At 46.3% G+C, this 14,236-nt stretch overlaps 1 protein-coding gene across 1 annotated transcript in view; it reads left to right on the plus strand.

Annotated features, from left to right (window-relative positions):
* Positions 1-14,236, plus strand: part of LOC115192390 (sec1 family domain-containing protein 2-like) — a 156,399-nt gene that overhangs the window by 30,881 nt on the left and 111,282 nt on the right. The window contains exon 4 of the mRNA XM_029750830.1: positions 248-423. Within this exon, the coding sequence (XP_029606690.1) occupies positions 248-423 (176 nt within the window). The remainder of the gene's footprint in view (positions 1-247; positions 424-14,236) is intronic.

Raw genomic sequence — 14,236 nt, forward strand, 5'->3', positions numbered from 1 at the left:
CTTTTTAGGTTTATGTCGCCAATTCATTGTCAGTTAGAGACACAGTAAGAGCACTGATTAGGCTTTTGGGTCCATCTCCCTCTTGCGCTGGTCTGGAGCAATGAAGTGGTGACGCAGGGTACCGTACTAAACCACAAATTACCTCTAAATCCTGTGGCATAAGCTCGCAAGTTTTAAAGGAGGAACCACTGTATAAATAGGAAATTCATATAATTTTCTCATGTCTATGTTGTTGTCCCCCTTTCAGGCCGTGTAACCCCGGAGCAGCTGTGTTCCTACGTGCAGCTGTTTAAAAGTAGCTGGGGGGCGCTAGAGAGTCACTGTGGGGTGCTCCAGCTGGGCCTGGCCACCGCCCAGACTCTCCGCCACCCCACCCTGCCCCGCTGGGACACCTGCCTGGCTTTCGAGAGACTGCTGCTACAGGTACCGCATGTACACTATACACACCGATCCCGATCACACCCAATTAGGCCTAACTTTTTACGGGTATAAGGCCCTCTCCCGTCCTCCTTTCGGCATATCCGACCATGACTCCTTCTTGCTTCTCCCTGCCAACAAACGAAAACTCGAGGGAAGTTCCGGTGGTCAGTTCTGTAAAGCATTGGTCAGACCAATCAGAATTCACGCTCCAAGACTGTTTTGATCATGTGGACTGGAATATGTTCCGGGTCGCATCTGAAGATGGCATCAATGAATTTGCAGACTCGGTCATCGTATTCATAAAAAAATGCATAGATGATGTGATGCTGACAGTGTCTTTCAAAACTTAACCAAATCAAAATCTGTGGATCGATAGCAGCCTTGTAGAAAAACTGAGAGAGAGAGATACTGGGGACAATAGTATGGTTAAACAGTACTAATACGACCTACGCAGATTGATCAAGATGGCGAAACAGAAGTATAGGGACAAAGTGGAGGAGGAATTCAGCAGGTCATACACAAGGCGTATGTGGCAGAGGCTCCTAGCGATCACGGATTACAAATTGAAAACCAGCCACATCGCGGTCACCAACGCCACCCTACCGGACGAGTTATTCACCTTTTTCTCACGGGTGGAGCACAATGACCCTGAGCTGCCGAGCCCTTGATGACAATGTGGGCTACATACTCACAGTCCCCACTGAGGACATACAGGGCCTTCGGAAAGTACTCAGACTCCTTGACTTTTTCCACATTTTGTTACGTTACAGCCTCATTCTAAAATGGATGAAATAAAAAAACTATCTTCAGCAATCTACACACAATACCCCACAAAGCGAAAACAGGTTTTTAGAGTTTTTTTTACAAATGTATTGAAAATTTAAAAAAACAACTTGTATAAATAAGGTTTCAGATCCTTTGCTAGGAGACTCAAAATTGAGCTCAGGTGCATTCTGTTTCCATTGATCATCCTTGATGTTTGTACAACTTGATTGGAGTCCACCTGTGGTAAATTCAGTTGATTGGACATGATTTGGAAAGGCACACACCTGTCTTTATAAGGTCCCACCGTTGTCAGAGCAAAAACCAAGCCATGAGGTCAAAGGAATTGTCCGTAGAGCTCCGAGACAGGATTGTGTCGAGGCACAGATCTGGGGAAGGGTACCAAAAAATGTCTGCAGCATTGAAGGTCCCCAAGAACACAGTGGCCTCCATCATTCTTAAATGGAAGAAGTTTGGAACCATCAAGACTCTTCCTAAAGCTGGCCGCCCGACCAAACTAAGCAATCGGGGGAGAGAAGGGCCTTGGTCAGGGAGGTGACCAAGAACCCGATGGTCACTCTGACAGAGCTCCAGAGTTCCTCTGTGTAGATGGGAGAACCTTCCAGAAGGACAACCATCTCTGCAGCATTCCACCAATTAGGCCTATTAAGTAGAGTGGCCAGACGGATGCCACTCCTCAGTAAAAGGCACATGACAGCCCGCTTGGAGTTTGCCAAAAGGCACCTAAAGACTCTCAGACCATGAGAAACAAGATTCTCTGGTCTGATGAAACCAAGATTGAACTCTTTGGCCTGAATGCCAAGCATCACATCTGGAGGAAAACTGGCACCATCCCTATGGTGAACTATGGTGGGGAGATGTTTTTTAGCGGCAGGGACTGGGAGACTAGTAAGGATCGAGGGAAAGATGAACGGAGCAAAGTACAGAGAGATCCTTGATGAAAACCTGCTCCAGAGCGCTCAGGACCTCAGACTGGGGCAATGGTTTACCTTCCAACAGGACAACGACTCCAAGCACACAGCCAAGACAACACAGGACTGGCTTCGGGACAAGTCTCTGAATGTCCTTTTGTGGCCCAGCCAGAGCCCGGATTGAACCCGATCGAACATCTCTGGAGAGACCTGAAAATAGCTGTGCAGCAACACTCCCCATCCAACCTGACAGAGCTTGAGAGGATCTGCACAGAAGAAGGGGAGAAACTCCCCAAATACAGGTGTGCCAAGCTTGTAGTGTCATACCCAAGAAGACTCAAAAAGTTTTATTTGTAATAAATTGGCAAACATTTCTAAAACCTATTGCTTTGTAATTATGGGTTTTGTGTCAATTGAAGAGGAAACATTTTTTGAGGTCAATTTTAGAACAAAGTTGTAACGTAACAAAATGTGTAAAAAGTCAAGGGGTCTGAATACTTTCCGAAGGCACTGTATCTACCTCAATTTCCCTGCACATCGACTCGGTACTGGTACCCCATGTATATAACCAAGCTATTATTGCTCATTGTGTATTTATTCCTTGTGTTACTATATTTTTTTCCTACTATTATTATTTTTATTATTGTTATTATTATTGTTTTATTTCTTGTATTCTGCATAGTTGGGAAGGGCCCGTAAGTAAGCATTTCACTGTTAGAGTACACCTGTTGTTTACAAAGCACGTGAAAGTAAAAATTGGATTTGATCTTCAATGAGGGAACATTTTCCACAGGTCTTCATACAAAGTGCTACTCTGATTCCACGGAGGAAAATGAGAAAGCATCACAGCCGCTCCAGGGTTAGTAGGCTAATGAGTCAATTTTGGATAAGTAGATGTGAGTTGAGCACCTATCCTCATCAGAGCAGAGTGGTAATGATAACAGGAAGTAACATGGGTTAACATTGACCTCTGACCCAACAGTCCATTAGCCAGTTAAAAAGGGCCTTCTCTATAAACAGGGCTCTCTCTCCCTATTAAACAGATAGTACATTATTCCGGGGCTGGGGCCATGCGGTGGCTGTGCAGTCAGGCCTGGTGTATGTAAACACAGCCGTCCCAGACCATCTCAGACTGTCTCAGGGTCCAGTGCAGGGGGAGAGAGAGGGGGGTTTATTCCTGGGTTACCTGACAGTGAGTAAACTCCATTAGCTATCTGCTCTGCATTCCCTCCCACTGTAATCCCCCTTGACTAAACACAGGAAGGAAGAGACGGGTAAATAACTCACTTCTCTGATAAACCAAGCAACTTTTTTACTCTCTCTCTCCTTCCCTGAAGTAAATTGAATGGATTGGTTTGACTCAAACAGTAACAGTGTCGGGATATGTCCATGTTGGTGTGTGGCATGTCTGTAGGTCAGACTGACACAGATATGAGCAGAACACAACATGCTGAACAACGGAAGAGAGGCTAGCAGGGGGAGATAGTGAGAGGGAAGGAGATGAAGAGAGAAGGGGAAAGACAGAGTAAAGATGGAGAGAGATATCTATGAAGTAAGACAGAGAGTCTCTGAAATTGTGCTAGAGAGACTCAGGGACTTCCAGGCCCCTGCTGTTCACACTGTGAAGTGGCCCTCTGTCTCCACCGGGCTTACCGGTCCCTCCCTTCCCCCAGTGTTAAGGGAGTGTCTGGGGAATGGATGGGAGGACAGTCAGTCCAGGTCAGCCCAGTTATGAGGCTGTAAAGAGACGGTAGGGAGTCTAAGGGGTCAGCAGCACTGGACTCCTGGATGACTCACACCAGCATGTCAGTCATTCACACTCATTTGTTACAGTCTGCAGCCCCCCAGGGCAGTGTTTCCCAACTCCAGTCCTCAAGTACCTCCAACAGCAGACATTTTTGTTGTTGCCCCCGACAAACTCACCTGATTCAGCTCTTTGAGGGCTTGATGATTAGTTGACAAGTTGAATCAGGTGTGCTACAAAAAAAATGTGTGCTGTTGGTGGGTACTCGAGGAATGGTCTAGAATGTCACGATGGCCTGTGGGGGTAGTTTAGGGGACAACAGTAGCAGATTGAGACAGTCCAGAGAGGGGAGGAATGTCTGGGCTGGCTTGGGGACAGGCTTCAAACCCTTGGGGTAAAGACATTTACAGACTTAAAGCCCCTCTGTCTGTGGCATGCAGGTCAGATAAGAGACTACGTATAGTGGACCTGACCGATAGTTAGACTAAACTGGCCATGTTGATGTAAACCAGATTTCACTAAACCAGACTAGATTGCATATTGGTCTTCTTATGAACTTTTTCTGATCGAAAGGGAAAATAAAACATTGATTTTGCAGAAATGTTTCTCGCAGCCTACTCACACTCTGCGGGGCCGACCATGGCTGTAGTTTTGCGCCTGTGCAGGAGAGGTCAGAGGTTAGGGTTCAGGGATTCGAGTTCAGGAGTCTGGTTAGCAGATGTTAATGTGAGTGTAGCGAAATGCTTGTGCTTCTAGTTCCAACAGTGCAGTTATATCTAACAAGTCATCTAACAATTCCCCAACAACTACCTAATACACACAAATCTAAAGGGAAATGAGAATATGTACATGTATGTATATGGATGAGTGATGGCCGAGCGGCATAAGCAAGGTGCAATAGATGGTATAAAATACAGGTAAATACATGTGATATAAGTAATGTAAGATATGTAAACATTATTAAAGTGGCATTATTTAGACTGGCATTGTATAAAGTGACTAGTGATCCATTTATTAAAGTGGCCAGTGATTGGGTCTCAATGTAGGCAGCAGCCTCTCTGAGTTAGTGATTGCTGTTTAACAGTCAGATGGCCTTGAGATAGAAGCTGTTTTTCAGTCTCTCGGTCCCAGCTTTGATGCACCTGTACTGACCTCACCTTCTAGATGGTAGCAGTGTGAACAGGCAGTGGCTCGGGTGGTTGATGTCCTTGATGATCTTTTTGGCCTTCCTGTGACATCGCGTGCTGTAGGTGTCATGGAGGGCAGGTAGTTTGCCCCCGGTGATGCGTTGTGCAGACCGCACCACCCTCTGGAGAGCCTTGTGGTTGAGGGCGGTGCAGTTGCCGTACCAGGCTGTGATACAGCCCGACAGGATGCTCTCGATTGTGCATCTGTTAAAAGGTTTGTCAGGGTTTTGGGTGACAAGCACTCAACCTTGGGGGCGGCCCGTCAGAAAATCCAGGACCCAATTGCACAGGGCGGAGTTGAGACCCAGGGCCTCCAGCTTGATGATGATGAGCTTGGAGGGTACTATGGTGTTGAATGCTGAGCTGTAGTCAATGAACAGCATTCTTACATAGGTATTCCTCTTGTCCAGATGGGATAGGGCAGTGTGATGGCAATTGTGTCGTCTGGATCTGTTGGGGCAGTATGCAAACTGAAGTGGGTCTGGGATGGCTGGTAAGGTGGAGGTGATATGATCCTTGACTAGTCTCTCAAAGCACTTCATGATGACAGGAGTGCTATGGGCGGTAATCATTTAGTTCAGTTATCTTTGCCTTCTTGTGTACAGGAACAATGGTAGCCATCTTGAAGCATTTGGGGACAACAGACTGGGATAGGGAGAGATTACAAATGTCCGTAAACACACCAGCCAGCTGGTCTGCACATTCGTACAATGTTAACGCCGTAAAAATAGAAACTTACAAACAAACATAGTAACCAGAGTCAGATAGCCAAAAATAGCAACCCACAGACAATTAGACGGGGATAAAGCGTCTGGCTGGTTGTTCTAGAATGTGACCCAGGGGCATAGGGACAGACAGAGCAGAAGCCTTGTTTCTGATCAGTAATAGCTGGGAGCTGGAATGTTATGAGAGGCAGGTCGGGCTAATCCCAGCAGGGATGGAGCAACAGGCCGGGGTGGAGAGGTTAGTTCTGCTCTGCTCCACTGCTCTCCTCTTGCTAACATTCTTACTACTGACTACTGCTATGCCTCTTAATGAACAACAGACAACATGATTGACTGACCGTCACTCTCCCTTTTCGTATACTCATTCAATAAAGTAGGCCTACTCCCTAATTAGTTAGGCCTACTCCCTGTTCGTTCAGTTTATCACTGTCTTTCAGAGAGATTGTATCCCTCACTAACTGGCTCAGCCACTAGCTTGTCGATGGGAGGGATGTAGTACATGTATGGTTTGGGAGTAGCTCAGCCTGGGCTGTTTATGTAGAGGTAACTAGTGTGATGTTCCAGGAAGGGGTGAAAGGGAGTGTTTGTTGAGGCATACCCCACCCCTGTCCAGCGCTAGTCCCAGGCTGCACACAGGCCCTGTGATTGTGGGCTGGGTACGACCCAAACCTGCTCAATCTGCCCCATTCAGACAAACCCTCTTCCATTCCAGTGGGGGGCAGGGCAGCATTGGTAGGTAACGTGGCAGTGCCAGCAAAGTGGGTACCCTACCCCCACCAACCTTGAGGTAAAGCCCTACGGAGAGGTATTTACTGTACCCAAACGTCCCTCTTCATAACTCTGTAAACACCATGAACTAACACCACCGATCACACTGACCACATCTAGCTATATCACTACAACCACCATGTCAGCCTACACAACCACATCTATATCACTACAACCACATCTATATCACTACAATCACATCTATATCACTACAACCACCATGTCAGCCTACACAACCACATCTATATCACTACAACCACATCTATATCACTACAACCACATCTATATCACTACAACCACCATGTCAGCCTACACAACCACATCTATATCACTACAACCACCATGTCAGCCTACACAACCACATCTATATCACTACAACCACATCTATATCACTACAACCACCATGTCTGCCTCCACAACCACATCTACATCACTACAACCACATATATATCACTACAACCACCATGTCAGCCTACACAACCACATCTATATCACTACAACCACATCTATATCACTACAACCACCATGTCAGCCTACACAACCACATCTATATCACTACAACCACATCTATATCACTACAACCACCATGTCAGCCTACACAACCACATCTATATCACTACAACCACCATGTCAGCCTACACAACCACATCTATATCACTACAACCACATCTATATCACTACAACCACCATGTCTGCCTCCACAACCACATCTACATCACTACAACCACATATATATCACTACAACCACCATGTCTGCCTCCACAACCACATCTACATCACTACAACCACATCTATATCACTACAACCACCATGTCAGCCTACACAACCACATCTATATCACTACAACCACATCTATATCACTACAACCACCATGTCAGCCTACACAACCACATCTATATCACTACAACCACATCTATATCACTACAACCACCATGTCAGCCTACACAACCACATCTATATCACTACAACCACCATGTCAGCCTACACAACCACATCTATATCACTACAACCACATCTATATCACTACAACCACCATGTCTGCCTCCACAACCACATCTACATCACTACAACCACATATATATCACTACAACCACCATGTCTGCCTCCACAACCACATCTACATCACTACAACCACATCTATATCACTACAACCACCATGTCAGCCTACACAACCACATCTATATCACTACAACCACATCTATATCACTACCACCACCATGTCAGCCTACACAACCACATCTATATCACTACAACCACATTTTTATCACTGGAAAAATATATAAATATTTCACACTCTATAACCTCGACAATATACTGTAACTAACTTCTGAAGTGAGGGAAAGCTTTCTTACGTGAGTAGGTAAAAAGTAAATCTACTGTTTTCTTTTTTACTGTTAACCTGATCACAGGATGACCTGACCTCACATGACCTCTCTCACATGGTTACAGTCCATTCCCATGGCCTCACTAACATTACACCACCACCAGGGTGTCCAGCTCTGCCCACCGTTCCCTTCAGGGCAACCACCACGCCAGCCAGAGAAAATAGCCATTTCATCCAGCCATGCAGTTTCCAATATAATTACCCTTCTGTGTGTCCACCCTGTAGCCAGAGCCCAAGAACAGTGAAATTAAATCAATAGAGATTTAAACTCAATAAAACTGGGGCTCACATATTACGGGTCCATTTTGATTGCAAACATCAACTCTCCCATCACAAGTCTTGGTGGTGAGATCTGATTTCCCAAGAGCATGTTTTGAATGGGATCCCAAACATACACAAAACACACATACATCAGCTAAAAACAGAAACAACAATACACAGTTGGGATCAGATGGTTATCACTGGGTCTACCTGGTATCTGTTTTTACCTGAGGACACATTTTCCACTTTCTTCTATAAAAGCCTGCTGACTACTATGATACTAAAGCTGGAAGGCAGAGTGGACTGTGAGAACTACGGAGATCAGAAGGGTACAGGACAGGCGTAGACTAATGTGGATTGATGTGGATCAAGGAGGACTAAGGTGGTACAAAGGATCCTGGTACCAAATAAGCCGCGGTATCTTCCTCCCTTTTTAATAAGCATGGGCCCAGCTCAGAAAGCAGGTTTACAAGGTTGTTTTCAAATTCCACTTTGGCATGGGACGCCGACTGGCGCAGGCCTGTTTTGTTTTTCTGTGATTTACTTTAATAAGTTCCTAAATACTGTGCTGTCCTGCTGCTGGCTTTACAGCTTCAGGAATATAAAGAGACTATGAAAACCGAGAGGTAAGAGGACGAGGAGATGGCTTAGGAATAGAGTAGTATTAATTAGATTACAAGACGGTAGAACATGGCGCCTGACGGCTTTGTCTCCACTCTGTGTGAGAGAGTTTTTAAACTGTTAGCAGACCACTACTATAGGTCAGAGGTGTGATAAGAGCGAGTGATGAGACTTACTCTCCCTCTCTTGTCCTCTCTGTTTCCCTCGCTCCCCTTCTCCCAGCAACCCCTGACCCTGCCATGGTCTGACACGTGTGCACATCCATCCCCGTGTACACTGCTTCCTCTCCTCCTGTCTCCTCAACAACTCTAAACAACACACCTCCAGGAAAGCAGCCCCCCCCCCCAGACATTTATAGGACCTGCATGATTTTTCCTCCAAACACAACTGGCTGTGTTTATAAACCACAGGAGAGAGAGTCACAGTGTGTGTTTCTCTCTCTGACAAGACAGTTTATCCCAACAAGTTTGTGGTCATCTCGCCTCAACAGTGTCACCACCCCCTGTTCCACACTCACCTGCAAAACCTAAGCAAACTGAGACAGACCGAGAGAGGAAAAAGTCACTCTCTTTGGTATGGTGTGTGTGAGCAACAAGATCTCTTAGTTTCACTTCGAAATTCGACGTGCTACAATTCCGCAAGATTACAGGGTTTATACCGTGTGGTTACAGGGTAAAAACATTAACAACTCAAAGGGTCAAGTTTAGGTATTCATTCTGAGTAGTTAAGGTTAGGGCTATCATTTAGGGAAGGCTTAAAACAAAATAATTAAAAACAACACGCTGTTGAGGGGGTGTGGGGGAAAATGTCCATGGGGGAAGTAGGGGGGAGCTGATGGTTTAAGGGTAGAAACTATTGGCCAGTCTTCCAATTTTTGCCATGATGCTCCTGTACTGTCTGAGTGATTGAAGCGGGGAGAACCGGACATGGTTTGGATGGCTGGGGTCCCTGATGAGCTTCTTGGCCTTCCTGCGACACCTGGTGTTGTAGGTATCCTGGAAGGCATCCAATGGTGCGTTCAGCTGCCACCCTCTGAAGTGCCTTTCAGTCTGTGGCGGTGGAGTTGCCATAACAGGCTGTGATGCAGCCCGATAGTATGCTCTCGATGGTGCTCCTGTAGAACACTGTGATGGCCCTCGGGGAAAAGCCACATTTCTTCAGCATCCTGAGGTTGAAGAGTTGCTGTCGTGCATTCTTCACCACGAAGTCCGTGTGGTTAGACCATTTCAGCTTCTCTGAGATGTGTACGCCGAGGAATTTGAAGTTATTGACCGTCTCCACGGCATTGATGAGGATGGGGGTGTGTCCAGCCTGGTTCCTCCTGAAGTCCACAAATAGCTCCTTTGTTTTGCAAACGTTGAGGCAGAGGTTGTTTATCGGGCACCACACCATCAGTGTCTACCTCTTCCTGTAGTCTGTTTAGTTGTTGATAATCAGGCCTACTACTGTTGTGTCGTCAGTGAACTTGATGATGGAGTTGGAACTGTGTCAGACCACGTAGTTGTGGGTACAGAGGAAATACAGGAGGGGACTGAGAACGCACCCTTGTGGGGCCCACATGTTGAGAAAAAGTGTCGAGGAGGTAATGTTGCCTACCTTCACCACCTTGGGGTGGCACTTCCGGAAGTCCAGGACCCATTTGCATAGGGAGGAGTTCAGACCAAGGGCGTGAGCGTTATAATGGGCTTAGAGGGCACTATGGTATTGCTGTAGTCGAATAGCATCCTCATATTTATTCATTTTTTCCAGGTGGGTAAAGGGAGTGTGCAGTGCAATGGCGATTGTGTCGTCCGTGGATCCGTCAGGGTGGTATGTGAATTGAAAAGGGTTGAGTATGTCGGGGAGGGAGGAGATGATATGGTCTTTAACTAGCCTCTCAAAGCACTTCATGATGATGGAAGTGATTGCTACTGGTTGGTAGTCATTCAGTTTCCCTTTCTTGGGCACGGGGTTGATAATGGACATCTTGAAGCAGGTGGATATAATGTAGTGGCCTGAGCTAGGGAGAACAGCCAGCTGGTCTGCACATGCTCTGAAGGCACGGCTAGGGATGCCGTCTGGGACACAGCCTTGCGAGGGTTAACACGTTAGAACGACTTACAATAATAAAAAAAACGTTTTATCACATTTACATAAGTATTCAGACCCTTTACTCAGTACTTTGTTGAAGCACCTTTGGTACAACATGGAGTCTTCTTGGGTATGACGCTACAAGCTTGGCACACCTGTATTTGGGGAGTTTCTCCCATTCTTCTCTGCAGATCCTCTCAAGCTCTGTCAGGTTGGATGGGGAGCATTGCTGCACAGCTATTTTCAGATCTCTCCAAGGATGTTCGATCAGGTTAAAGTCTGGGCTCTGGCTGGACCACTCAAGGACATTCAGAGACTTGTACTGAAGCCAGTCCTGCGTTGTCTTGGCTGTCTGCTTAGGGTCATTGTCCTGTTGGAAGGTAAACCTTCAACCCAGTCTGAGGTTCTGAGTGTTTTGGAGCAGGTTTTCATCAAGGATCTCTCTGTACTTTCCTCTGTTCATCTTTCCCTTGATCCTGACAGGTCTCTCTGCCGCTGAAGAACATCCCCACAGCATGATGCTGCCCCCACCATGCTTCACCATAAGGATGGTGCCAAGTTTCCTCCAGACGTGACGCTTGGCATTCAGGCCAAAGAGTTCAATCTTGGTTTCATCAGACCAGAGAATCTTGTTTCTCATGGTCTGAGAGTCTTTAGGTGCCTTTTGGCAAACTCCAAGTAGGCTGTCATGTGCCATTTACTGAGGAGTGGCTTCAGTCTGGCCACTCTACCATTAAGGCCTGATTGGTGGAATGCTGTAGAGATGGTTGTCCTTCTGGAAGGTTCTCCCATCTCCACAGAGGAACTCTGGAGCTCTGTCAGAGTTACCATCGGGTTTTTGGTCACCTCCCTGACCAAGGCCCTTCTCCCCCAATTTCTAATTTTGGCCGGACAGTCAGCTCTAAGAAGAGTCTTGGTGGTTCCAAACTTCTTCTGTTTAAGAAAGATGGAGGCCACAGTGTTCTTTGGGAGCTTCAATGCTGCAGACATTTTTTGGTACCCATCCCCAGATCTGTGCCTCGACACAATCCTGTCTCGGAGCTCTACGGACAATTCCTTCAACTTCATGGCTTGGTTTTTGCTCTGTCATCTGCGTTTATTTTCAGCAAACTTAACGTGTAAATATTTGTATGAACATAAGATTCAACAACTGAGACATAAACTGACCAAATTCCACAGACATGTGACTAACAGAAATTGAATAGTGTGTCCCTGAACAAAGGGGGGGGGGTCAAAAGTAACAGTCAAAATCAAAAGTAACAGTCAGTATCTGGTGTGGCCACCAGCTGCATTAAGTACTGCAGTGCATCTCCTCCTCATGGACTGCACCAGATTTGCCAGTTCTTGCTGTGAGATGTTACCCCACTCTTCCACTAAGGCACCTGCAAGTTCCTGGATATTTCTGGGGGGAATGGCCCTAGCCCTCACCCTCCGATCCAACAGGTCCCAGACGTGCTCAATGGGATTGAGATCTGAGCTCTTCGCTGGCCATGGCAGAACACTGACATTCCTGTCTTGCTGGAAATCACTCACAGAACGCACAGAATTTGTTCACTTAACGGTCTAAGGTACTGCATCGCAGTGCCAGCTGTGCCTCTAGAGAACCTGGTTCGAGTCCAGGCTCTGTCGCAGCTGGCCGTGACTGGGAGACCCATGGGGCGGTGCACAATTGGTCCAGCGTCGTCCGGGTTAGGGGAGGATTTGCCTGGCAGGGATGTTCCTGTCCCATCATGCACTAGCGACTCTTGTGGCGGGCCAGACACAATACACGCTGACGCGGTCGCCAGGTGTACGGTGTTTCCTCCGACACATTGGTGTGGCTGGCTTCCGGGTTAAGCTGGCGCTGTGTCAAGAATCAGTGCGGCTTGGCTGGGTTGTGTTTCGGAGGACGCACGGCTCTCGACCTTCGCCTCTCCCGAGTCCGTATGGGAGTTGCAGCGATGGGACAGGACTGTAACTACCAATTGGATACCATGAAATTGGGGAGAAAAAGTAGTAATACATTTTTTTAAATAAACATTTGTTATTTCAGAAAAGGGTCAATGAAGATAATTCGGGTGGCTATTTGATTAACTATTTTGCAGTCTTATAGCTCGGGGGTAGAAGTTGTTCACAAGACTTTTGGTCCCAGATTTAGTGCTCCGGTATTGCTTGCCGTGCGGTAGCAGAGAGAACAGTCTATGACATGGGTGGCTGGAGTCTTTGACAATTTTGATCCACCATCACAATTCATCTCAATAGTATGTTTAATGTGTTATCAAGCACTGTTAAGATTTTCATCAGTGGAAAGGCCTTCAAATCCATATCACAGACCATTGAACTGATATCTCATGACAAAGGCCTTCGTGTGAATTGACAATGTATTTGAGTATTACAGTATACAGTAGGGCTGGGAATTGCCAGGGACCTCACAATACAATATTATCACAATACTCACTATAGGTGCCGATATGATATGTATTGCAAAATCAATATTCCGATTTTATTGTGATTTGATGTTCGAAACATATTGCTCACCATATGTCTGCTGCAGAGAGACGAGAGCCATGAGTGAACGAGTTTTGATCAGTCAGAAATAAAAGTGCTGAAAACATGTTGGCTCAGTATTTAAAAAGAAGATTGAGAACAAGCTCTAGGATAAAAAAATACCGGCACAGGTACAGCCGACTAACAGTACCTACAGTAGCAAACAAAATATCAATATAATATCGTCCAAAAATAATATCACGAATGTTACTGTATCGTCCCCCCCACCACCCCATCACTAGTATACAGTATGCCTGAGAACATTGAAACGGCTGATGTGCTTAAGGGATCCTTGGCTCTCATATCCCCACTTTTCCCCTTTGGCAGAGCTTCACGTGTTGTTGGAGCTGTGTTCACCACGTCAGTACTTCTCATCTGTGACACGTTTTTGAACTTGTCTCTGTTGTTTGCTGTGGCAGCTTGGCTGAGGAGTCAGAACCATTGATGTCAGGAGTTTTCATGTGGCTAGGATTTATTTCTGTGTGGATGTGTGTGTGTGTGTGTGTGTGGCTGTAGATCTAATGTTTTTCCCAGTCATGGGAGAGAGGACCTTGAGTGTCTCCGCAGGCTCACTCTTTAGACTTAATACCTCAACGTAGCCAGAAATACACACTTTGTACACAAAACTCAAAGCGAACTTACTCATAACACAATGCTTATTGCTAGCGCAGGTAAAGAATGAAGTCCGATAGGAGAGGTCATCTCATGCATAGCTTTGTGTTTGGTCTTCCCCTCTGTGTGTTTGGGGTTGAGACTGTGAGTGTCCAGGGGAGAGGGTTGCTGTGCAGTATAGGGAGCAGGCTCTGACTGTCCTCAGTAGAACCTCTCCTCTCCTG

This window comes from Salmo trutta, chromosome 4, assembly GCF_901001165.1.
Source record: "Salmo trutta chromosome 4, fSalTru1.1, whole genome shotgun sequence".
Classification (NCBI taxonomy): domain Eukaryota; kingdom Metazoa; phylum Chordata; class Actinopteri; order Salmoniformes; family Salmonidae; genus Salmo; species Salmo trutta.